The 27,753-nt window shown below is 43.5% G+C and overlaps 1 protein-coding gene and 1 pseudogene across 2 annotated transcripts; both read right to left on the bottom strand.

Moving 5' to 3' along the window:
• Positions 1 to 1,077: 1,077 nt before the first annotated feature.
• cav3 (caveolin 3) lies at positions 1,078 to 3,334 on the bottom strand. Its single transcript, XM_084463558.1, has 2 exons — positions 3,095 to 3,334; positions 1,078 to 2,142 (listed from the first exon to the last, which is right to left on the bottom strand). Exons 1-2 carry the CDS (start codon positions 3,218 to 3,220, stop codon positions 1,801 to 1,803), a joined length of 468 nt encoding a protein of 155 aa, XP_084319684.1. The 5' UTR covers positions 3,221 to 3,334; the 3' UTR covers positions 1,078 to 1,800.
• Positions 3,335 to 5,985: 2,651 nt separating this feature from the next.
• On the bottom strand, positions 5,986 to 7,603 carry LOC311339067 (caveolin-2 pseudogene; annotated as a pseudogene). Its single transcript has 3 exons — positions 7,235 to 7,603; positions 6,512 to 6,699; positions 5,986 to 6,136 (listed from the first exon to the last, which is right to left on the bottom strand). The product of its transcript is annotated as a caveolin-2 pseudogene (transcript).
• Between the last annotated feature and the right edge of the window lie 20,150 nt (positions 7,604 to 27,753).

The raw sequence follows: 27,753 nt of genomic DNA, 5'->3' as shown, positions 1-27,753 counted from the left end.
CAGAGCGAAAGAGAGAGACAGAGAGAGAGAGAGAGAGAGAGAGAGAGAGAGAGAGAGAGAGAGAGAGAGAGAGTGAGAGAAATTACTATTGCGACACATCACCGGAGAGAGAGCGAGTGAGAGAGAGAGATACAGCGAGAGAGAGACAGAGTGAGCAGAGACACACACACACACACACACACACACACACACACACACACACACACACACACACACACACACAGCCAGATATATATATAGATATATATAGATATAGATATATATATATAGAGAGAGAGAGAGAGAGAGAGAGAGAGAGAGAGAGAGAGAGAGAGAGAGAGAGAGAGAGAGAGAGAGAGAGAGAGATTACTATTGCAACAACACATCATCAGAGAGATGATGAGCGAACCAGTTACAGGGCTTGTCATTGATTAATGTTAACATGAATATATTTAACTGTTTTCTCTAGTTTTATAGCATGTTATTAAATGTTTAATGATAGAAGTGGTGTAGTATTCTGCTTCTACTCAATACCAATTACTACTAATATATAATGGTGAAAGGCATAATTCGTAAATAATCTAGAAAGTAACAGTTTTTGACGTACACATTAAAATGTTCTTGTACTTTGTATGTAGGTAATGTCCCAGTGCATAAAAAGCTAATAATAGTTTTCTTTAAAAAAAAAAACTTAAAAAAAAGATAGTATTAAAGTAATAAAAGCTGCAGAACTTTCTATATAGAGAAAATCCATACCGATTAGAGTTTCTTGGAAGAAACACTTCTAATTGGAGGGTGAAATACAACCTTCACAGCAGTGGCCTCTAGTGGCCAGTGCTTGCTAATGCTCTCTAAAGTTAAAGAAACAAGGTTAAATTATTCAGTAGGTTTCCCATTAGCCTAATGTGTTTCTTATGTATTTGATCACGTTATCGTTAAAGTTACACTTACAACCAAATGAACAAAGTATTTTTGGCGTGATGGTAGCATCAAGCCAAAAATAGAATGTGTGTAAGTTTGTATGATGCATGAAGTTTCTTGTAAAGCCTCACACACCGCAGCAGTGTGAAGCTTTAGAACACAATCAGATACAAAGCATTTGCAAGCTTTCATAACGTTTAATCAAAACATTTCATAACTTGTTAACTCCTCATTGTCGTGTAAAAGATTTCCGATAATGCTAAAGCATCTAACGATGACGGATGAGTTGACACCAAAAACTAAAACTAGATCAGAATCCATCAGAAATATACAGTGTCAGCAAACATTACAAAAGAATGAGCCTAACAAATCGCTTATTATACTACACATAGTATTGTTCCACGGATGCAGCAGTGTTGAGCAGTCCTTGATCTTAGAGAGGGAGCGGGCCAACATTATAGCCTCGTGTGATTCCTAGGCCGTGAGTCCAGGAGACATCTCGCCATGGCAACCTGCCCTTGTTTCTGATAGCAAGTGGCACCGGGGGAGCTCTGTTAGAGGGGCACACTGCGGGCTGCAGCTGCCCCCGGTCCGCTAAAGCCTCACGGGGCCTGTCAGGACCTCATGATGGGGGGTGGGGGGCATTACGATGGGTAGGAGAGAGAGAGAGAGAGAGAGAGAGAGAGAGAGAGAGAGAGAGAGAAAATAACTTGATTGGACTGAAACAGGGGGGGGGCGTCTCATGGATAAATAATAAATATTCTAGGAGACTAATCCTCTTTTGGATAAAACCAAAAAACAGACATTTAATCCAACCTTATCGCAGGGGGTGTGAGTTATGTTGGTGTGAGTGTGTGTGTGTGTGTGTGTTTGTGTTAGTGTGCGCTTTTGCGGGTTTTTTTAGACTTCTTTGCGTAAAGCGACGCGCACGCTGCTGAAGATCTTGCCCAGCGCTTCGAAGAAGGGGTCGCAGAAGGTCTGGATGCACAGGGAGTAGATGCGGCTGATGCACTGGGACTCGATCAGGCAGCTCTTGATGCAGGGCATGACGGTCCAGATGTGGCAGAAGGAGATGCAGGCGAACAGGAAGCCCCAGAGCAGGGCCACGGGAATGCCAAAGACGGCGGAGAGGATGCGGTAGCACCAGTACTTGGACACGGTGAAGGTGGTGTAGCTGAGCTTCCACACGCCGTCCAGGCTGTGCGTGCCGTCGGGCTCGGCGATCACGTCTTCAAACTCCACCTGGAAGGAAAGGTGGGGCGGGGGTTAGGGTCACGCTGCAGGTCAACGGGTCATCGCCGTTTGTAAATAAACACTCTGGCAGGCCCAGATTTCTATTAAGTGAGCTGATGATGTGATGATGAGTGATGTTAATGTCTATTGTTGTTATTGTCGTGTGATTCATGTTTCTCTATAAAGTGAGCCAATGTAAATGTTTGAAGGTGACATGCCACCAGGTGTGAGTGTGATTAGCCGTTACAAGCCGTTTTGAAAATCTGGCTCTTCTGACATCACGAGACCTTAATGTTGTTTTCGTAGTGTGATTCATGTTTCTCATACATATTCAATGCACTGCATAATAATTGTTTTTGAACTTCAATATGTTTAAATGAACTCATCCAAAGCCGAAGGAAATAGTTTTCGACCAGAAATGTGTACGGCTAAACCATGTGTAAGTTACTAATTTAGTATTTGTTTATTTGTAGTTACAGTAGCAGCTTGTACTGTAAAGGTTGGCTTGTGTTCCATTCGCTGAAATCCAAGCACTAATGTTCATTCAGCTTTTTTGGTTTGTTTTCTACTATTGGTTTACTATAAACTGAGACACATATCAGGTCTCCTCTGCTTCCCCCCCCCCCTGTTTGTTTTGCTATTCACACATGGCAACAATCATTAAATAAACTCCGGTCCATCCAGAATAAGATATGATGGCATGGTATATCAGGGCCGCACCCGTCTCTTCCAACGCCATAAATAAACATTGCATTCACTTCAGACAGCACTCATAGTGCCGCGGCTATTTAGGGACTTGTCTGGTATCGTATTAACCTATACTATCCCTGGCTGAAGACATATCTCCACACATGTCCTCAATGCATTTAACTTTACACATGCACTGAAACAAGCAGATACAAACAGATTTGCACCGTGGTGCGTGACACCGTGACAGGCCTTGGCCCCGTGCAGCGCGAACCTTGACGACGTCTTCGTTGATCTGCTTGGGGTCTCTGTTGATCAGGTCGATCTCCTTGGTGTTTCGGTCCAGGTGGTCCTTCACCATCTTCTCCTCGTTGCTGTTGAACTGGTACTGGTCCGCCATGACGAAGGGGCCGCGGGTGCACTGCTAGAGGGGGGGGGTGTCCGGGGGTCCGGGGGTCCGGGGCGAGGTGGGCGTGTGGAGCTGTTGTGAGACGCTGTGAGCGGAGGGTCCCGGAGCGTTCTGCAGGCGGTTGGCCGGACTCTCCTGAACCCCTGTGTCCCCGCCGTGACGACGTGGGTCTGAAATACCAGCGGACAGCTGCTACTGCGGAGAGACGGCCTGCTGGAAATGTTGGACCCGACCCCCTCCACACACACACACACACGCACACACACACACACACACACACACACACACATGGATACTCGCTTACCCTCATACTCATCTACAAACAAAAATGCAATCACGCGCACATGCTCCCCCCCCCCCCCCCCCCCCCCACACACACACACACACACAAACGTGCATGCAGACGTGCACACACACATGCACAATCTCACACTCACACATGCACAAACATACACAAATAAGCATGCACCTGTGCGTGCGCACACACACACACACACACACACACACACACACACACACACACACACACACACACACACACACACACACACACACACACACACACACACACACACACACACACACACACACACACACACACACACACACACACAGCAGGCATGTCTTAAAGGGGAAGCCAGGGCTGTGTTACATTTCACACAGTGCTGTTGTGTTAGCTGGGCAGGGCTTGCACACTGCTACCAGTTTCCAACAAAGGTAGAGGCAGCATTACCAAGACCACCACACTAACAAACCCCACCACAGAGGAGAGAAACTAGGATTTATTGCTTCATAGGTGTTTGTTTCCCTTCCACTTGCAGCCCTGTTCCACGTTTGGTAACCTGAAGCCTTGATCAGTAGCAGTCCGATCTACTGTGTTGCACCGGTCAGTATAATGTACTATTGCGTACCGCTCAGATATAATGGACATATATAAATATATATTCTCCATTCTGCTCTGCAATTCATCTTTGGTGTGGTTATGTAACCACAGAGTTCAGAATTGGAATGACAATCAGGTCTCGTCCTTAGAACAAAAATAACAACTGCTCCCCTTCGTGTCACAGGAATAACTTTAAAGTCCCTTTTGAGCTTGCTCATACTATAAAATTCAATACACCCCAAAATAAATCCAGTATAGGGTCTTGCAGTTGCTCCAATCAGTCAATTATTTCTATATGAGTGGGCCTGTACCATAAACACACTGTCATAGTGTGAGGGTGAAGAGGCCGAGAGGGTGGGTGTGAAACAGCAGGTTAGATCTTAATCTTGGATCCTGCTCTTTCTGCTGCTGCTCCTCATCAATGGACACTCTCAGCAGATCTCAGCAGGGGGGCTGAATAACAGAGGAGGGGGAGGAGGAGGAGGAAGAGGAGCAGGGTGACTCCAGGCACTGGCTCAGTGTTACCTGAGCCTTCTACACAAGCATGTGGTTAAGACAAGATAACACAAGATGAGATGAGATAAACCTTTAATGATCCCCAGAGGGTAATGGCAGCAATGGCAATGAGCATGAAACCCAGGAGAGCTACAGTAGTAGCTACTAGTAGTAGTAGTAGCTAGAGCAGGTGTAGAACCTAATCAAGATAATACATCTGAATAATCAATTATATTATAAATATTAGAACACTAAAACCCTGAGCAGCTGACCCTATATCTGCACTGGAAATCTGAAAGACTGAATGAGTGAACATATGTTAATGAGGAGAAAGTGTGTGTGTAGAGTGCAGGGGGTGTCTGTGTGTGTGTGTGTGTGTGTGTGTGTGTGTGGGGGGGGGGGCTACTGCATGTGTGCATGCAGCAGCCAACCCAATTAGAGCAGTGGAGAGGAGGCCAGAGGCCCGTGAGACATGGATGGAAAGGGACCGAAATAGCCCCTTGCACAGAGAGAGAGTTATGTGGCGCATGCCTGTGGCTCAGAGGAGTTCAATACACACCTCGCTTTGAGAATAATGAAGAGGAGAAGACAGGGTGTCAGCCGGACGCGCAACAGCACCCGCATCTCTGATGGACAGCGGTCACAATGTGCCGCATTTATAACAACTGATTTTAGTTCAAGAGGAAATGGTGGATATTCACCCCATTCACTTTTTTTTTTTTCTTTTTTTCGTCTTGTTGTCTCTGAAACATGTATATGATGTATATGTGTGCATATGTACATGTATACATGACTTCTGCAGACATTGCCTGGCTGACGCCGCTCATGTTCTGATGCGGTGCAGTTTTCTAGTTGAGCTGAAACACGAGCGCGCCCGGTCAGTGTACCTGGCCGGGTGGAGGTGACGTCATTCTCGGTGAATCCCTGACGGTTCATCGGGCGTGCGTCAGGCCAGTACGTCAAACATATGACTGATAACAAAGACACGCTAACCTTCCTTATGGTCTATAGGTTTTTATTTATCGTTGAAGAAAGATAACGTATCGCTGATACTATGCCGCACGTAGTGGAGATGAAATGCAAATACAAATTTAATTAAGAAGATAAAGAAGGGCTTACCCAATATAACCCCTACGCCCCCTAGCAAAATTGCGTTTCTAAATATGAACACATGCACATAGCGGGGTATTTCTAGATCTTTACAATTTAGGGCATACATGATAAATCACTTAACTCATCATTCAGATATTTCCCGAACCATGAAATCCTGTGCTAGTTGGAATCATTTTAAAAAGGGAACACATGCTGGGTTGACGGATCTACTTCTGGATTCTCACAGCAGAGTGCTTGGCAGGCTGCCTGATAGGGGAAGCCTGGGTCAGTCCCTAGCTATCCGGATGCTAATGCTACCACAGCACTTCCCCATGCTGGTGAAGAAAGGGCCGATGGCGATGTTGAGGACGCCGGCCCAGAGGACCTGCACCCAGCGCATGTTGAGGACACAGAGCCGCAGGCAGGGCGTGATCAGCCTGGGGAGATGCAGAGAGAGGACATCCAGGGAATAGGATTATTATTATGATGGTCTTCACCATCACCGTCATCATTATTAGTTAGTAGTGGAGGTTTTTATCATTAAAAAGTTCATTATTAATTTGAAACTTTTGGTCACTAATTGTGAATCAAATTCTGAGGAGACATTGTTGTGTTTGAAAGAAAACGTTTTCATTACCCTAGACCACGGTATATATATACTACAGCTTTATTAATTCCTCTCAATATGGCGGAGAATCACCCCCAAAAAAAAAAAATCCCATGATGCACTGCGATGTACAAGCCCTATAAGGCAACAACACCAGTACCAGGTACACCAGTACCAGGTACACCAGTACCAGGTACACCAGTACCAGATGTGCAGGCAGCTGAGCAGGGCCAGCAGCAGCCCGGCCGCCAGTGAGACGGGCACGGCCAGCAGCAGGGAGATGAGGCGGTAGCACCACAGTCTGGACACCTCGAACAGGGCGTGGCTCCACAGCCACACCCGGTCGACGCTCCGCACGGACGCAGGCTCCGCGATGACGTCCTCAAAGGCCACCTCGGGAGGACGGGTGAAAACAAACACGCGCCCGCTCACTCGCAGTCAACGGGGTCCATTGCTTGTAAGTCCAGGAACAACTGAATTGTTTTTCACTTTCTGACAGAGGAAAATAATATAGCCTTCCCCACAAAGGCCAGACCGTGATGTTGATACAAGGAAAATATTTCATCCTAGGCATCAATTCAACTGTCAGCACAACCTTTGGAAACATCAACAAATGTAAGCGGTGGGTCGTTTTTCTCTCGGGCCTGATGATGTAGAGTAGACACACACACACGCACGCGCACACACACGCACACACGCACACACACACACACACACACACGTCATCTCTTCCCAAAGACCAACGGTGAAATCAAAAGTACACGCAATCAGTGTGATTGTTTTGCTTTCCTGATTGAAATCAGTTTGACGTCGAGTTGACATTGTAGGATGTGTTTGGGGATTCTCTCGGCTCTAAGGTCAGAAGTGTTTTGGTGCGGCGCGCACCAACGTGTGTGAAGGGCCGCCTTCAGACACGCAGCCCGTTTACCTTCAGACACGAGTTGACCGCTTTGGGATCCCTGTTCTCCATCAGACGCCTCGCCTCACCACGGGGGCCGCCGGCCTCGTCGGTGGACGGTTCTCCCGTGCCCGCCTCCACGTCGTCCTCCACCCCTCCACTACGCCCCTCCGTCGGGGTCCTGCGGGGGGGCTTCAGGTGGGGTGAGAGTGACCACGGAGGGACCTCCTCCGCCTGCTCGACTATGTGCTCCAGGTTGAGCCGGGTCCCGGCTGGCGTTCCCTCCCTGGCCGTGGTTCCTGTCGCCAAGTGGACTGGAGGACCCGCGGGCGAGCAGCGTGGAGATGGGGTGGCGGACCCGCCTCGCTCAGGCCGGGCAGTGGCACCCTGGTGGAACATTGTGGACCGCTGAACGCATGGGGAAGGCCTCTGTTGATGTTTACGTGCCCGTTGCTGTTGCTCACAACGTTGTTTTGAGTGACAGGTTAAATGGAAGATCACGTGGACCAGTGGACCAGGAGGATGGGTCAGCAGCAACAACAAAAGTCAGTCATTTCCATCAGTCTGGTAAATATTTACTGGAAACTTAAGCACATAATGTACTACTACTTCTCTACTATAACTACTACTTAAACTACTATAACTACTACTTAAACTACTGCTACTACTTAAACTACTACTACTACTTAAACTACTACTACTACTACTACTACTACTACTACTACTACTACTACTACTACTACTACTACTACAACAAATATTACAAATAATATTTATTTAATAAAAAAAAGTGTTAATTCAACTAAAATGTTGTTAAGTCAATGGGGCAGAATGTGGCCTTATGTTAAGCAGACCAAATCTAGACTAAATGGTATGAGAGGAAGTTAAACAGTGTTTCCATGGCCTACTGATACTGTATTTTACCCAATAGTCTATTATGCAAAAAATATAACCTTAACATTAGGTTCTAAATTCGTTGTTCTTGTCCCTCTGATAAAAAAAACTGCTAAACAGAAACTCAAACAACAAATCAATATTGTGTGTCATGATGTTCGGAGAACAAAAAGCCACAGGCGCACATTAAGTTTGTGTCTGTGGAGGAAAAGGCAAATTCTAAATCAAAGTGATGACTACAGCGCAAAGGTTACACAGCGCAAATGTTGTTAGACCTATTATAAAAGTTATTCAAAATGAGTGTGTTCATCTCATTTAGAGGGAGCTTGATGTTTTGTGGGCGAAATGGCAAAACAATAACAATCCCTGAAAGGATTGTCAACCGCCCACTGATGCATGAAAGATTAACACTCATGGATGAAAGCGATGGTTACTTAATAACAAATAAAGTGATTACCCCGCCTCAGAGGTGAGGAGTAAGGTCACCTGCCTTGATGAAGGTAACTCGCATTTGATGGTTCGAGACTTGACTTGAGAAAATAATAAGTGACTTTGATTTGACCTAGGCTTGACAATCAGTGACGCAAGACGACTTAACTTACAAGTGGTTCAGCATGACTTGGAAAGAAAATCTGTGTACTAATTGTATTTAATGTATTGTTGTTTGTTATTTTCTGTATGCATTATAGTGGAAGTGTAAATGTTGCATTGCTACCAGCAAATGTTGGTGTAATAATATTTTATTGCAGGTTAACATTTATTTTGGATACCATTTTAGCATGACATGATATACAGCTGTTAACCTCTTCATTGCTAAGCCTATTTCTGAGTTTTTTTTCTGAAAATAACATACCCAAAGTAAATATAGTTTATCTCCACAACTGCAATGGCTATAACATGTCATCTTGGTACCAAAAGAAAGACAACACCAGTGAGATTGTTGTGCAAGTGAAATATTCAATGTGGATATAACCTGGTTAGAGTAAACCTAGAACACAGTATACGTGGAAGATTTCATGTTTTAAATTGAAGACCACCCAGAGCATTATCAGTTGGTAGCCGTATTCCATAGCACAACATCTGATGAGTACCTTGGTCAATATTTGATGCAAATCAAGTAAAGTAGAGCAAAGAGGTTTCAGTAGAGGTAGGTTTAGGCGAAATCTCCAAATAAATCAATAAATCACATGCAGACCATTGCACAATTGACAATATAAACGTTAAGAGACACAAACAGGAAGATATTTTGAGAACCAATTGTACAGTATTGACACTTGACCCCTATATTGAAAGGTCTGGGCGAAGATAATTGAATGATACCAAGCCAAACAATCGCCTTACACCATATGGCCACCAGATGGCGATGAAGTACATAGGTTCTGATTGAAGGCAATTTAACTATTTCCCCTGAAACCCTCTCAGCCGCTATACAATGATCGTAAACACCATATTTAGCTTTATTTAGATTTTATGCGATCAAACCCAAATTTGATGACAAAAACAACAAAGGTAAGACATCATTTTGGGCAGTAAAGGGGAAAAGCTTAGTCTGTTCTTGTTCTTGTTTTTTGCCTTCGGCCTTTATTTAAGTCTTAGTCAAGGAGTGATATGGACTATTGCTGTGCACGTGAATGTCAAAGTTATGAAACACCGAACCCTTTTTGTTGCATAATTTATATTTAGTTTGGGGTTGGAATTGTCTTTTGTTTAGCAAATAATGGTTATGATAGACTAAAAGTTGAGAATCTAATATTTATAGGGGTGTGTCACAGGATTTGTTTTCAATGGATCCATTTTAATGGATGTAAAGAGCCAATGACAATTGGAATACTGGTTGGGTTAGTTCCATTCTTAGTTCAGCAAAATCTATGAATGGCGATTAGTCTAAAAACGGTCAGTTTTAGTAAGCAACCAATTAAATTCAAGAATGGTAGGTATAGTTGGTTTTAAACTTTGTGGCAAATTAATGCCAAATGACAATTCTGGTCTGTAGCCTCCACCTAGTGGAATTTAGAAGTCATGACACTTCTCTGTAATGAGACAACGAAGGCATTTTCCATTGAACTGCAGAAAACATCTTATTATATACTTCTAGTTTTTCTACCCTATAACCTGCCCCTATTAGGAAGCCCTAACCCTAGTACCTAACCCTAGTACCTAACCCTAAACCAAAAGCCAAGCCCTAAAGCCTGACCCTAACAGGAAACCCTAATCCTAGAACCCAAAAAACAACCCTAAAACCTTACCCTTTTTAGAAACCCTAACCCTTAACTCTAATAGTGAACACTTATCTTTAAATCAAATGCTACAACCCTAAACCCAGAACCAAACCCTAAACCCAGAACCAAACCCTAAACCCAGAACCAAACCCTAAACCCAGAACCAAACCCTAAACCCAGAACCAAACCCTAAACCCAGAACCAAGCCCTAGAACCAAAAACCAAATCCTAAAAGCTGACCTTAAGTTCAAACCCTGACCCTGAAACCGAACCCTAGTTAGGCCTTGCTGCGTATTCAAATTTTGGTTCGTACCACAGCCTGGTAGCAAACATGTGCATCACTTAAACACACACACACACACACACACACACACACACACACACACACACACACACACACACACACACACACACACACACACACACACACACACACACACACACACACACACACACACACACACACACACACACACCTCATCTCATCAAGTTGATTGGTGGAGGTGGATTTTTCATTTCCACTGTCCTTACCAGTCATTTGAATATATTGTGCGACTGGTGTATGTTGAATATGGGTAATGATTGTGTGTACTGGTTATGCAGTGTTATTTTTCATACAACTGCTGCTAGCACCACTCTGAAAATGCATGTGCATGGTCTCTGAAATAAAAACTGCAGTCATTAAAAACAACTCCTCCCCACCATTTCACATCTCCCCTGACAACATAATGGGGAGAGAGAGAGAGAGAGAGAGAGAGAGAGAGAGAGAGAGAGAGAGAGAGAGAGAGAGAGAGAGAGAGAGAGAGAGAGAGAGAGAGAGATAAGGCTAAGGGATGAGACAAAAGGGGAGAGAGAATGCAGAGGGAGAGAGAATGGAGAGGGAGAGAGAATAGAGAGGGAGAGAATAGAGAGGGAGAGAGAATAGAGAGGGAGAGAGAATGGAGAGGGAGAGAGAATGCAGAGGGAGAGAGAATGCAGAGGGAGAGAGATGGACAAATACCAAAGGAGAGATGAACAAGAGAGCCACAGAGAGAGCGGGAGAGAGGAGAGGAGAAACAGAGAGGGGAGAGAGTAGAGAGTAGAGAGAGAGGGGGGAGAGAAAGCCACCTTGTGTCCGCTGGCCATTGAACCATCTCTTGGGCTGGGCGGGCCTTGGAGGTCCCTGGGGGTCTCCCAGGTAATCGATGGGGGATCCGAGAAGACACATTGGCAGACACACACACACAAATACACCGGCACCCCCACGCACAAAGACGCACACACACACACACACACACACACACACACACACACACACACACACAGTGTTCTCACCAATGGATTCATGTTTCAATCGTAGAGGTGGTGCGGTTTTGTATTTGACTCTTTGGCTGATCCCTGAAGCAGTCCGGATGAAACCAGATTAAACTGGATTAAATCAGGTTGTATCGATCTGCAGCCTTCACTGAGCATCAATCACCACCACCACTGTGTCCACCACCACCACCACCACCATTTCCTCCGCCTACACCATCTCCACCACCTCCTCCAATCTCACCACCACCCTCACCACCACCCCCAGGGAAATAGTACACCCCCAGTCTCCAGTAAAATGGAGGTGGATGGATTGCCCAAGAAGCCAGTAATATTCCAATCTAATAAAGCAACTGTTTTTTTACAGGTTTAGGACTGCAGCCTCTCTATCTATCTCTCCATCAAGCAAACAATTAATCTCCTACATCCTATTTTCCATTCTCGTTCCCCCATCTCTCTCTCTCTTCCTCCAAAATGCTCTATCCTCGATCCCTCTTCTCCATCCCTATCTCCCCCTCGCTCCCTCTCTCTTCGCTCCTCATTTTGCCCATCGCGTCCCCCTCTATCTCTCTGTCCCCTCCTCAGCACAATCAGAAACTCTAATCATCAGGGAAAGAAGATGTTATCCAGTATGTGATGATTCTGAGAATGTGTCTGAGTGGATATCTTTAGCCTCCTGGGTGGAAGCAAAGTGTGGCTGATATGATCAGAGCTGTGGTCTTTGTCTGGAGATGCACTGGCCAGGGTGTCGCTTATGGCTGGCGTTCCTCCCACACAGTCTGCCCGCCATCTATTGTCCTCCGTCGTGTATTTAAGCCGGGACCACTGTGTTCATCATGAGCTATTCTTTAATGAAACAGAACAGATGGGGGGCGGGAATTAGCGCTCTCCTGTCGAGGAATCAGACATCAGACATGCACAGAAAGAAATGGACAACAACAATGCTGGACTGCAAGGGAAGCGTGAGGCGTATCTTAACATGTGTACAAATGTACTTTTGGTGTATGCATCTATCTTAATCATCTGACAAGAAAGCAGACCATTCCAAATCCAAAATGGAGGACCTAATGTGTGATTGTGCTTTAGAGAGATAAAACCATCCTCCAGCCATAGAAACCAGCCAGGTGGTACTTGACGTTGCTGTGTAAATGTTAGTGGCATACTCCAAACCCCTTCAGTTTGTCATCAAAACAATTGAAAGGGACGGGCCCAGTGGCACGGCAGTAATTCTGATTCAACCATTATGTTTTTTTGGAAGAGACGGGAAAAAAAACACAGCTCACAGCTAGCCCTCGACATCTCTCGCTTTGTCTGCTGTGCGCGCTCCCATCCCGTGTATTCTCCAGCGTGGGGTTTATTAATACTGGAGCGCAGAGAGGAACTCAATGTTCTTCGGTCGGGAAGCAACGCTCTGGCCTTGTGGAGTACACATGACTCACACATCTAGTTGCTCTTCAACTACCAGGGCTACTGGAATAAAAGGCCCTCCCAGGGCATGCAGTCACTCGTACTCATTGTGTATATAATATAAAGTATATATATAATAACTATTTGGAGGAGTGACATGGTGTACTTCATGGGTTCCAAGTGAAATTATGTTAGACTCAAATCTGTGGAAACAATTTAATCATGTTTGAAGATCTTCCCAAGTTCTTTTTTCACGTTTTATTGGAAAATATCCCACAGAGATTCTTTGTTGAGCGTTTAAAGCTTAGAAATTGTGATGGATTCATGCTTCATCGGATGAGTATTCTGGTATTATATCCCTTAACTTTTGTTTATTTCATAATTCCTATGTTGTGCTAAGGAAAATGCTGTTTTAATTCCATGTCTGACCATGCCCTTGCTGTTTCAAATGAGGTCCCCAATGTTTATGTTTGCCATAAATAGAATTCATGATGACAAAATAATCAAACCTTTGCTTATTGCAGCATGATAAACCTATTTTAGAATCTATTTGTATCAATTAAGCGTAATTATATAAATAAAAAAACTAATGATTAAAACGCTGCTTCTAAAGGTCAATGCATCTTTACTGAATATAAATAAGATAATTATGAAACAAGGTTTTAGATGCAGATATCACCTCATATACACTATATGTGTCATGTTTGAAGTTGTTTATATGTTTGCTATATGTTTGAAGGGAGGTGGTATTTGGTGTGTGGTGTTTGAAGAGTGATCACACTGCTTTGGCTGACGTACTTAATAGTGATCAGAAGACCTTCTCCTTGAGTAACACCTCCCAAAACACATGTTATTCATCCACGAGCACGACCTCTGACCTCTAACCCTGTCACACACTGATCCCTGAAATCCAATTGTCCCCATCCGCTGCATTCTAATAACCATCCGGCTCATAAAGATCAAGTGGGGAATGTATTGCTTTTGATTGGCTTTAAGCCGTCAATACGTACGGTTCAGCCCTGGGTAGCTGGAATTGGCTTGACCATGGTGGGGAATCACATTTGAGATGACCACTCTCATGTGAAATATAGTTTAGGAGGTTATTGTGAAAGGTACTGAGGACAGCGTTTTAATCACTAAACCGTTCTTCAAGAGGAGTGGTACGCAAAGAGTAAAAACATACAATTCTGCTAAGCCCTTCTTGTATAGTAATCAGTTGTATATGTAGTCTTTTGTTATGCAGTCTTCTTAAGATAGGTTATTGTTTGAGTCTAGAGAGCTGAAACCTTCTCACCCAGAGTGATAGCCAAGCAAAAGGTCAGCGAGAGTTCATGGAGAGGTCAAAGCTCAGCAGAGTGAGAGGAAGGAGGAGAGCGTAGAAGTAGTAGTCAGTCTGTACTTTAATTTCTTTACTTTTCTGGGGATCTAAAGCGGCCTTTCTGGACTGAGATGAGATGAGAGGAGATGTAGAGAGGATAAAGCCTGTATTGATAGGTGAGTGCACATCGATCTTCATAGCAGCTATGAGCAGGGTTACACTAGTTCACAAGGGGGATTAGGGGTGAGCAAGCACTGAGGCGGAGGAGAAAAAGAGGGGATGAAACAAAGGAAGGAAGACAAAGAAAATTAACAAATAAAGAAAGAGAGAAGGACAGAGGGAGACGGTCAGTGATGGAGAAAGAAAGAATTGTTGTTACAACAAAATATAAAAATAAAGATGGATAGATAGATGGTAGAGAGTAAAAGGGAAAGAGAATCATCCTCTTTCACTATTTCTCTTTCTCACTCTCTACCATCTGATGAAGAGAAACAGTACGAAGGAAAGAGTAGACAGTGAGCCAAACAGCCACAGGACAGACACAGGGCTGCTGTGAGTCTGGATGGATTATAAGACTACAAACACGCACACAAACACACACAGGTTTACACACACACACACACACACACACACACATACATGCATTCCACCACCCCCATTTTAGATGATAAATAATGGTAAAGCTGGATATTTCTGTGATCACTCTAAAAACTCATTTACATGAGTCACTACAGATCCAGTGCTTCATCCCACTGTGTATTCCCCGCTAATGGCCTCACCATAAATTACCAGACACTCAAAAGTCTTCCCTCAACTACAGGGGGCCAGGATCCCAGAGGTGTCATTCACATCCCTTTGTGGACTGGTGCCAGCAGAACCACCTCCAGATCAACGCGGGAAAGACTAATGGTGCTATCCATTTGTATGGAACGGCATTGATGCATTGCGGCATTGAGGCACGCCTCCTTTTCTTTGGGGATATCAAGCTCCCACTGGGGCTTGTGATGAGTACAGCGAGTAGCGAAAGATTCCCGTGACGAACGAAGATGGCATAGTTAACAAAGTTGAGATGTATTTTCTTTCTCTTTGTTCCACGTTGGTTGTCTTTAATGTCGATGTATAATGCTCTTACACGCTTTATTACATTGGTGCTTTAATCCGGTCACCAATGTATGCATTGCACGGTCTTGCTGTGGTGCTGGTGGTGGACTTCCGCAGGTGTAAACATCCCCCACCCACACCGGTGAACATCCAGGGGGTTGACATTGAGTCTGTGGACTCATACTGGAACTACACATTAACAATAAAATGGACTGTAGTGGGATGATCAACGCCCTCTACAAAAAAGGCCAGAGCGGACTCTTTCTGCTAAAGAAACTCAGGTCCTTTGGTGTTCAAGAGACTGAACAGTCTAACCCCAGTCTAACCTAACCCTAACTCATTAAGAGAGCCTGCTCTGTGCTGGGGTGCTTGCTCCACCCAGCGGAGGTGGTTGGTGACAGGAGGATGATAGAAAGCCATCATCCATGTTGGAGAACACGTCCCACCCCCTTCACGGGACACTTGCATCACTGAGCAGCACCTTCAGTGATGGGCTGAGCCCCCCGCGGTGCGAGACAGAGGGGTACCGCAGGACGTTCCTTCCTGCAGACTCAGACACGTCAGACTCCACAATCAGCTTTTTTTTCTTATTGTATTTTGCACTACTGTCGTCTTTATTTGCACTATCATCTTTGCTCTTTGCTGCTGTGACACTGCACATTTCCCCACTGTGGGACTAATAAAGGATTATCTTATCTTATCTTATCCCATCCATTTAATTTCAAATCCATGTGTTATAGTTGGACCGCGATGCACAAGCACATTCCCAGCATGCGCGTGCACTGTGGGTATATGTTGGTTTACTGTAGGGCAGTGTGGGCAGGGCCCAACCATGGGGCCCAACCACCACACTAAACCCACCTGCACTCCATGTGGGTTGGCCTATGCGGGGCCCATAACAGTTTTGCCCTTTGTGGCCCTTGGCTCACTCACTAGGCAACCTGATTTGGGTTCTCCCACAGGAAAAACAGAATGGCCCCCTGTGGTTGAGCACGTCCGGGGCCCGCAGCAGAATTGCCCTTCGGGGGCCAATGTGTGGGCTTTCTGTGGGTACCCTGGGCTTAGCAGTCAGATACTCCACCTTGCTGCACTCATAGTTCAAACCATTTCAACCCTGGTAAAGCAGACCTCCAAAGCCGATCCAATGAGATTACAGTTTTGTTTGACGTTCTAAAACCAAAAGAATCGAATCATACACCCTTTGTGTGGGTTTAAAGCACTGAACATTCTGTTCACTGGACACATCATGTGCTGACTGCTTCAAGGCTACCAGCTAGAGTGTAGAACCAACATGGTTATAAATAATATAATTATAAATAAATAAATAATTATAAATAATAATATATATATATATATAATAAGGCCCCTGGACCCAGGACCCAGGTATTGGGTTTTCAATGACAATTGTAGAGCATAGAGTCAACAGAACAGGGAATCTTCATCTTAAATAGAAAATATGCTGGCAAAAGACGAGCATATGCTGGCTGCTGCTGTGGTATAATTGGGTGACTGTAACGGCAATTGATTAAAATTATAGGTTGGCAGTACCACTGATAAAACAAATTCATCTTCACGGTGTTTCCCCCCAGCTGCTGAACATGCAGAAGATGAGGAGAAGATGAAAAGCAAACATTTGATATGGGTTCGGCATTGACTGCCCGCTGTGATTGGATGTGCACATATAAAGCCTCACAGCAGGGGCCTGAAGTGTCATCCCCTGCATTTTAATTTGCATACCTTCTTCCTCTGTCTTTGTGTGACTGTGAACGTAGGCATATGGTTTAGATTAATCTCAAAACGGATATGTCACACACAAAAGGCTTTGATCAACGGGGAGGTGGGCGGTGGTGAAGGATAGGAGCAGCAGGTGATGATAGACACAGTGAATGAACATGGCGTGCACATCCATTATAAAATCTTTTCCCGCAGTTACCGACAGCAAATGCAGCTGTCACACATCGGTGCACGGGAATTAGAGTTATGGAGCCAAATATAAATCAGCCACGGTGGGCCTAGGCTTGCATCAATGAAACAAAAGATAAATGAGCTGAACGGGTCTGACTGGTTGGTGACGTTAGGAAATGGAGCCATTACGCCGACATGGCGCAGGGTGGTTGAAAGAATGGAAGGGCGACTGATTGGACTGGGCTCACGGGTCCTTCAGGCGACAGTCTGAAATATGCACTTTGAGTTTATATTCAGGTTACAGCGCAATGGCTGGAAATAAATAATTGTATTCCAGTATGCCCAAGAACAGATACAGTTTATTCGGGCTAACGCTCCGTTGGAAATAAATTCCGACTGCACTTATGTAGCGGGAAACATAATCGCAGATAGCCCTCTTTTTTATATATATAAAAAGGAATAGACCTAGATGACACGCTTAATTAAACACGTGGAATTTAAACGAACCATACATTTCGTTTAAGAATATCATTTTTTTTTTTGTGTAAATAAGACAAATTTCCTCACAGCATTTGATCGAGGGGTAGGCTTTTTGTGTGTGTGTGTGTGTGTGTGTGTGCGTGTGCGTGTGTGTGTGCGTGTGCGTGTGTACCCACGCGGAGAGCATTGGACCGCGGGGCACGGTCACGTGACGGTGATTATGCGCGAGCTGAAAGAAAGGGGAGCGCGAGAGTTGTGGTGCGCGCATCAGATCCACGCTTGAGCGTAGTACGCGCGCGGGGTACTGCGCGAGAAATCCCCTTTTTATTGTCGGCTGCGGACAGAACCATTCACCTCACAGTTTAACAGTTTATTTGCGAGGCTACACTGCCATAGGCTACTACTCTGTGTAGTCTGTGTAAGTCCAGTAAGTTAGGCTGCGAATTTGACCAAATACTGTTTGTAATTTCGGACTCTCCATCTATTTTGAACCTTTTGAACTTCGCTCCCTTCAGCACCTCCAAATCAAACTCACAAGTCTCTTCATTCATCGCATCACGGGTAAGACAACTTTTTGTTTTTACATTTTAAACCAAACGTTTTAAACCAAACGTGAATTTTCGTGGGACTACACGGGTTTCCACTCCAATGAATAGTGTGACTATCTGTTTTGACCAAATAAAGATAATTGAGCGATGTGTAGGCTAATATTTTGTTAAGACGAGTCAACGTGGTGGGCTTCAATTGATCCTCCTACCGCAGGAACGTTAGCTGGCTTTCTCACAAAGGAACAGTTAAGTACAGTGTTCAGTGTGCAATGCCCATTAGGCACATACTTGACAGTTTGCGCAGGACTACAGTGAAAACCACGCTATGTTTCTTGACAACATAGAGCATAATTACCCTTCAGTGGATGTCACGCAGCAGGCTACAGTTATAAGCCAATTAAACAGCTGATTTGTAATGCATCGCCCAATACCCGCCCCCTTAATGAACAACAGCCTATTTTGCGTTGTAGCCGATATGTTAACCGCATGCTGCGGTTTAATTAATTAATGTCGCGTATAAATTAAGTTGTATAAAAGGGAGGTCGGATCGACCCATTTTCTGTGTTAATTTGTCTTGGGTATTTTAGGAGAGAGAGAGAGAGAGAGAGAGAGAGAGAGAGAGAGAGAGAGAGAGAGAGAGAGAGAGAGAGAGAGAGAGAGAGAGAGAGAGAGAGAGAGAGAGAGAGAGAGAGAGAGAGAGAGAGAGAGAGAGAGAGAGAGAGAGAGAGAGAGAGTTTTTGGTAGAATAGGCTAAGTTAGGATGGGTTTTTAGATTTTATTGATAGCTTTATTGGAATAACTATCGATCAGCGTTGAGTCGACTACAGAAATGTCTACGTAATGTTAAGCAATACAGCAAGATTATTTGTTATTGTACAATTTCACAGTATTTTGGTCATTGCTAATGTGGCCATCGGGAGGCAGTGCTCGGGCCGGGGAATGTTTTGGAAATTGGATGGGCATCCCCATATCCACTCTGGAGACACAGTTGTTGGGCATTGTGAAGGACATTTTAAGCTCCCTCAAGGCTTTGATCACATTGTATCCCTGGATGCCCTGTCGCTTTCACACCTGGAACACATCCCAGACAGTCGCACGTAAGATGACAAAAATGCTGTATCACTGTTGTTGCTAAGCAACGCCACATTTTTCAGAGCATTTTTTTCGTATGGAAATCATTTGGTTGATTCAATTATCCAGGTCAAATGTGTGGACATTTCTCACCAGAGGACCGATAAGAGACAGTTGACATTAGACCCGGGAACTTCAATTGCTTTCTTGCAAATTGAAGACAAATAGTTTACGGCTTCCAACAGTTACATCTCGTAACTGTTTGCCAAATTGGCGAAATTGCTAAAGATTTTAGATCGACCAAAATTAACCTGAACCAAAAGAGGCCATTACTTCAAAGGGCCAATCTATAATATTTTGGTCGTTTGATTGGTCAATCCAACTAATGCAGCCAATGGCATGCATCGCAAGCTAACGCAGAGCAGCTCCCCTGAGGCGATGGATCCCCAACCCATTATGCACACAAATTATGGCTTTTATTGTGTCCATACTGTTGGCCTTGAGCCATACTATGGAATTGCACTGTTGCTTTTTCAGTGTGTTCCAGTTTGAGCACAAGGCTTGTGCTCCCATCTGTAGAGCTTGTTATTTCCAGTGTGTGTGAAGGGCATGCTCATTAGAGATATTGTCATGGCCAGTAGCGTTGAGGCTGTGGAGGACTTTCACCATGAATGCAAAACTGAGTCTGTTTCCCAGCCAGAATTTTGTGCAATCGAGCAAATCAGTGTGATGGTCTAGTCTGAGTCACTGGCGTCTTCAACCCAACTAGCGCTTCTCTGCAAAACAACAAGACACTGAAGTATTGAGTTTCTGGAAAAGCAGTTGGTTTTACTTGGCAGCAAGATACTTCAATCTGAATATATTCTGGCTACCAGTGGCAGACTTTAAGTAATGATCTTACTCTTCTTACTGTGCAGGAAATACAGAGACGTTTGAATCCCCTCTATAGTCCTCCATCACTTCAATGACGTCAATATGATTAGAAAGGACTGTGGTCATTGGTTGGAAGTCTTCTGTAAAATAAGGTGTACTACAATCAACAATATATATTTTTGAACAGAAGGCCACAATGCACGATGCTGCCAATCCCAGGTTTAGCAGTGAGCACTTTCTGTCATTATTGCTTAATATAAATGCTGTAAGAACAAATATGAGATGAAGGCCGAATGATTCATTTTCCAAAAACAAAGCAACACACAGATGTCCATCTACTGCTTCAGTGACAGAGAGACAGTACCTAAAGGAAACAATGTAAATTTTAAGATCCATGAAATTAGTGATGTGGACAGTGAGAAAGATGTTCAACCAGCTTGTCCTTTTAATGTATTTCTTAATATTTCCTTGAAAATCAGAACTATGTTCTGGTCCCTGGAAAAACAGTCGAGAGATTTACACATTTGTTTTTGTACTAGTTATGGTTCTATATAAACAGAACACAGACTACAAATGGACTAAAAACATTACATCATTCTTGTAATTTTCCACAGGCATATTTTCCCTGCAGCCTCGTTGATTTCTGACCTCGATAGTTAATAGGACTCAAGTTTTGTAACAAAGCATAATTTTCATAATTTAAGGTTGGGGAAATGTAAGACCCTATCAACCTAGACAATTCTCAGGTCGGAAATTTTCCTAGACCCAATTTGCTTCCAAAGCCCAAGTTCCCCCCTGCCTGACAGTCACAGCGTTAATTATGCATGCAGAACTTTGAGAAGAGAACATTCTGAACCTCACCTTCTTGGTCACTCCAGGGCACTGTAGTTCGCACAAACCCCCCAACACCAGCAGAGCTCTCCCCCCCAAAGGGCAGTGTACCTCTAAATGGGTCATCAGTGGAAGTCTTCAAATTCTACCTCCTGGAGAAAAGCCTAATGCTTCATGACAAGGACATTGCTCTTTGACTTCCTCCCCGGGACTCGGGGGGGGGGGGGGGGGGGGGGGGGACTGAGGGGACCCAAAATATAAATATAGGCCTGACATGACTTTACTGGAATAAGTTCAAGGTCCTCACAGTGTTTATGTGGATGATAAAACTGCAGCATTTACCCAATTCATTGTTTGTTTCTTTTATGCATCCATGGTCGTTTCCTTTCTTATATTTTGTACTTTTCTGTTGTCCTTTCAAAATGCCTATACAGATTTGTGAAAGACATTGAAATACAACATCCTGTAAAGGTGTTGTAAAGATATGATTTAATAGGATGCTTTCATTGCATATGCTGCAATATTGTGAATGAACAGAATACCTTTTAAAGACACAATGTGTATAAAGCAACTAGAGATCATATCCTTTCCTTGATTTTCCTACTCCATTCCAGTTCCTGAAGAAGGGAAAATGCCCATTGCCAATCAAGTTACCAGAGATGTTATGAATTATTAATTTCATAATGATCTGAAACAGTGAAATGGTGACAGACAGAGAATGGACAGTGTGACATAGAGGGTGTATTGTGTTACATAGAGGGTGTATTGTGTTACATAGAGGGTGTATTGTGTGACATAGAGGGTGTATTGTGTTACATAGAGGGTGTATTGTGTTACATTGAGGGTGTATTGTGTGACATAGAGGGTGTATTGTGTTACATAGAGGGTGTATTGTGTTACATAGAGGGTGTATTGTGTGACATTGAGGGTGTAATATGTGACATTGAGGGTGTATTGTGTTACATTGAGGGTGTATTGTGTTACATTGAGGGTGTATTGTGTTACATTGAGGGTGTATTGTGTGACATTGAGGGTGTATTGTGTGACATTGAGGGGGTATTGTGTGAGTGAAGGTGACTAAATGACACAGTGGTAGTTTAAGGGAACAGGTATCCTGCCATGTTTCCAGAATCCTGAGCTCTTCTTACACTCAACATTGTTTATTAAAATGCAGCAGGAGAGGTTTCTGCTGAGGCAGCCAAACGCCACAAAAACAAATGTAGATAGGGGTTGTGCATGGACAAGTGCGGATTCATGTAAACAGCACATGCTGTATGTCAAAATGAATTAATCAAATATAATTGTTATATAAAACCGCTGGCTACAGCTATAAGGCGGTTTGCTAAACTTTTGCCATGGTTTAGTATACTATACCTTTTATTATATATACTGTAGGCGCAATCCAAGTTTGAAATTATTTAAAATGATATCTCCCCAAGTTTAATAAGTGCTAAACAAAAGTTAAGGGAGAGGGCATTTCATAACTTGAGTACTTCAGTATCTAAAATTTAACCCATTTCTTGGTTTGAAAACGTCCATATAGTGCTTAAACGTTCGGGGAATCTGCCAGATGAAAATGAAAATCTTCACTTTTTGGCAAAGCAATTGATTTGGTTGGATACCAAAACATAATAAAAGTTGCTACTGTAAAAAGTTACTGTACTGGATAATTTACCGGCATTATTGAACCATAACTTAGTTGTTGGAAGTTTTCATGGGCTGTTCCTTTGCCTACCATACAAACTTAAAAGGAGGTTCTAGATTAATTTGACAATGAACAATACCTTTGTATAGGTGTTTGTATAGGTGTATAGCTGTCAGCTGAAGGCAAAGGTAGTTGTAGTAAGGCAAAGGTAGTGGCTGGTGCACAGGCTAAAGGCAGAGTGGAAACAGGAGAAGATTGATGCTGTGACTAAGGAGAGAGACTACCTGAAACAATAGTTGGCTCAGGTAACACTAAGAATACAGTACTTAGTCAAATTAATCAGTCAAGGCTTTTTATGAGTTCAGCACTGGACTCTAGTGCAACACTGTAACGGGTAATGAGCGAGAGGAGACCCAATGTTTGGGAGGAAAAAGTCTTTATTCGCCTCCAAGACGCTTAGATAACAACTTAAATAGCACGTTGCGGATTCCACTACATCTGACCACATAAACCGAAATAAAACGATGTTCTTTGCAACTGGTCGTGTCCTCCCGTCCGCAACACCTTCCTTCTCTGCTTTTTCTCCCCCTTCACTGAAAAACAAAGCACACATAAATACACCTCCTTGATTGGCCCTGATCGCGGGCACCTGTCCGCAATCAGGTCCAATCCCCCCCCAGCCGATCCGGTGTGCTCCCAACCGTCCTCTACCTCCCCCCGCAGGCCAGACGTCGCACGTCCCCCTCCACAAACACATGCAGTGTTCCTTCCATTCTTATTTGTATCTCTTATTCAGCACAAAGAGGTCACTGGTTCCATCCAGCAAGTCCACCATCCATCCAAACTTCCTCTGATTGTTCTACGTCTCACTCCACTACTAGTCCGTTCCCATCAGAGTAGAAGAAGAGGTAGTAAATGGGGAAGGGGAAAAGTCTGGGAAGAACAACGCTCAATCCTTTTCAATTCACTGGGTTCATTCACTTTCCTTCCACAAAACTCTGCCATACAATAATTCCTCTCCTGTCTGGTTCTGTCCACATGATGTGAGAGTGCATGAAATATAGTTGTTGATAACCAACTAGCTAAACTAACTAAACCATCTGGATATCACAGTTGTAATAATTCTGATCTTGCCTCTGAAAGATTGAAACTAATTGTGAGTAGTGACTTGAAATTTAAAGTCTGTGTGTGTGCGTGTATGTGTGTGTATTTTGGAATGAATCTTTATTACTGAGGATGATAGGAAATCTAAGTTTTCTGAATTTCAGCCCATACACGGTACATATATTCTCAGTTAAATATAAATTTAATGACACCTCCCCCTAGCCGTAGCCCCCCCAGAGGGCAAGAAAAACTTTAATTAGCAAGGAAGAAGCCTTGGAGAGGAATGCAGAGCGGGGGATCCCTCCTTCAAGGAATTGTTAGGAGTGCCAATGGGTGCCATAATTGTCATACATACAAGCAATTACATTTTTTAGTTAAAGGACAATTCCGGTATTTTGAACATTGAGCCCCCTTTCTGGTTTGTCTAGGATGAAATAGTGGTTGACACCGAAATTTTGACTATTGGTCCTATCTCGAGTATTTGGCTCATTTAGCGCCCCTGCCTGCTTCAGAATGGCTGTCTACGGGCATTCACAAACCTGTCCTTAAAAAAACCCTAAACGTTAGTTTTCAGAAATGTCCAACTCACCGAGTGTTTAGTGGTGTTAGTTGATGTTCCAAATCAAGTATCGTAGCGAAATACAGTTTCTGTCATGTTTTATTTGGCATTTTGTAAATCCATTGATTTCTGTTGGAAGACTCATTGCTCGTTGACCGGAAACGGAAAGGGGGGGTTGGTTGTAGTCCTTTCGCTTGGTCTAGCCCTACTGTTGATACAGAGAACCGAGCGAAAAGACTACAACCAAACGTAAACAGCCCCAATTCCGTTTGCGGTTCCGGTCCGGTTTCTGTTTCAATGGGATTAAATAGTGTCGATGGTGATAGGTCGCTGGCCTGTTAACCGTCAGCCAATGCAACAGACCGGCCATCCAAAGTCACTGCAACTCGCTAAAACAGACGGAATTATGTTTTTGACGGGGTATGGTGCAGCACAGAAAGCATGTAGACAACTGCTAATCTGGTGCCTATCAGCAGCAACAATCTCGGCAGCAGTAGCTGAGTGCATCCCCAGGTGCAGAACGAAAGGCTTTAGAGGTAGGTTTTCAGCTTTGCTTTGAATACCTCGGCAGAGTCAGCCTCCCTGATCACAGGTGGCAGACAATTCCATAGATGGGGCGCTGGATAGGAGAACGCGCTGTCCCCTGCTGATTTATTTTAAACCTTTGCTATTGAAAGAAGGCCACATTGTGATGAATGTCCTTACTTACCCCCATTGCAATTATTTTCATTGACTATTTAGTAGACATCTGTATCAAAAGTGCCTCAAAGTGAGCGGCCACGAAATGTCCCTCTGCAAATCTGGAGGGCGTGGGACTAGGGGACAAAATAGAAGCCTGTGACTAAGAGGAAGTGAGCTGAAGTACTCGCAATCCAGTTATGTTCAATAGGGTTTTTTTTTATTTTGTTTCTTTATTGGCTGAAAGTTAACTGTTCTCTTTGCATCAATGTTCTCTTTGTAATTTTGAACAATTGCTATTTTGTTCATGGTTCTCATTCCACACAGATAGATTTTCTATATTAACAAAACATTTTCTGTGTTGACAATAACTATTGCACTGTTAATAAATATATAGATAGTTGAATTACGTACCACACTTGTGTGGTGTTGTATTTTTATGTTGAGAATTTTCTGAGAATTACAAATGCTGCAATGGTACTTGTGACATTTCCATCCTTTCGATCCTGGACTTTATAAATGCTTTTTAAGGCATAGATAGTCCTCACTTTAGATGAGCTCAAACAAAAGATTGGACTGATTACTTAGAACCTTTATTAGCATGAATTGCACTTTATAAATGATCAAATAAACCATTATCTCATTATCTTATTAGTAATTTATAACTGATTATTAAACGTTATGAAAGGAACAATGGTTTGTAAAATGAAGATTAAAAAAGAGACCTCCTTTGGGGAAGTTCTCATGCTAAGTGATTCATCACATTTACATTTAACCAGAGCATCTCTTGGTTAAGCACAGTGTCTTAATTGCAAATCATAATATGAGCACATATTATGCAAACACAGTAGGTTGGACCCAATATTGTGTTTGCTTCTATTTTCTAGACCTTCCTTGTTGAGTAGATGATATTATGGGATGGGAATAACGAGCAACCAAGTATGTTGATGTCAAGTTGCATGAACACTATCATGGAACACACACACACACACACACACACACACACACACACACACACACACACACACACACACACACACACACACACACACACACACACACACACACACACACACATCCTGGCACAGATAGAAATCCTTTTTTTATTTTGTTTTATCTCTCCCAGGCAAATCTTCACTCCCAAATGTTTTTCTGTTCAAACATTCAGTTGGCTGACATTGATTTTCTTGAACTGATGAAAGGGCAAAATGTAGCATTTTATCGTGTGTTCAAATAAATCAGCAAGGGAGGTCTTAAAAAGACGGACAGAACCGTAGAAGTTCAAAACCGCAGCTGATAAAAAAATAAACGCGTATTCAACATTCATGTTGTATTTTGACTGCTTTGATATTTAGTTTATTTACTATGTAGTTTTAGGTAGCAAAGAACGATGCCACACACCGTCTAGTTTGCTACACAGGACAAGGACGCAGGGTTGTGATGTTGGAAACCAGTTTGAAAGACAGTAGCCGTTTCTCAATACCAAGTACGCAGACTACGTTCTCGCGGACTTGGAAGTACGTACTTGGCAAGTCCGGACTTTCAAGTACGGACTTCCGAGAACGCGAGTACGCACTCTGCAATTGGAACAGCAGCGGACTCGATGATGCATTCTGGGATATTTAACGGTCCCAAGTCCACACGAGTCACACCTCCGATGCATCCTCGGTGGAACGGCCTCATCGAGAACGCATCGAGAACACTTCCGGGTTTTACGACAGTACTCGCGTACTCGCGTACTTGGAATTGGAACAGTGCTTGGGCCACCACTGATGACGTTTATCGAGAACGCAAGTACACGAGAACACACGAGAACGCGAATTGAGAAACGGCCAGTGAGACATGAGACGGTGATCCATGCTGTCATAGGATGCAGGAGATCTCTCCGAGTGTACGTGTGGCGATGGCTGGTTTGACCTGTGCACATTGATTGCTCAAGGTACAACAGCTGTGCAGCCTCACCCATCCCCAGAGGCCAATCAGTCTGACTCGGGCCAGGTGAGGCTGCTTCAACCAGACATCACCCGCACACACTCACACAGTAGTCATTTAGCAGATGCTTTGATTCAAATTGACAGTGAGTACAGAAACTTGTCCTTAATGAGAAGGCAGGTCATGCATCTTGCTGAATTGGTTAGGCTGCAGACATTAGGTTTTGCACCATAAGCTTTTGACTGGTGGCCAAACACCCTTACCACTGAACTATCCTATCCCATTGTTACTCTGTACATTAACTCTTTTGTTGACATTTATATCAAAAGTGACTTACAGTTAGTGATTTTTATATGTGGAAGCTCTCAGACATCAATGAATGTTTTTGCAAGGTTGAGCTTAAAACAAAGGTGTATTTCTGTTGCAGGTGTAAAAGTATGGCATTCACAAAGCAAGGAATTGAAAAGTTGTACAAGTATGTCTCAGTTTAAGAAAATGTTTAAAAAAGAAAATGTTTAAAAAAGAAAAGATAAGTATTTACAAAAAAGAAGGAGAAAGAGAAAAAGAAGGGAAAAAAGAAAAAGATAGATAGACGAGTGGTGTTAACCGTTATTTTGTTTGTTTGTTTGTTTTTTTTTTTTTTTTGTCATTGCTATGTTTCATTATCTTTAATATTTTGAAACAGAGAATA

The sequence above is a fragment of the Micromesistius poutassou genome (assembly GCF_964030765.1).
Source record: "Micromesistius poutassou genome assembly, chromosome: 2".
NCBI lineage: Eukaryota > Metazoa > Chordata > Actinopteri > Gadiformes > Gadidae > Micromesistius > Micromesistius poutassou.
Note: the sequence above shows the minus strand (reverse complement) of the source record. Positions and strands in the feature narration are given on the sequence as shown.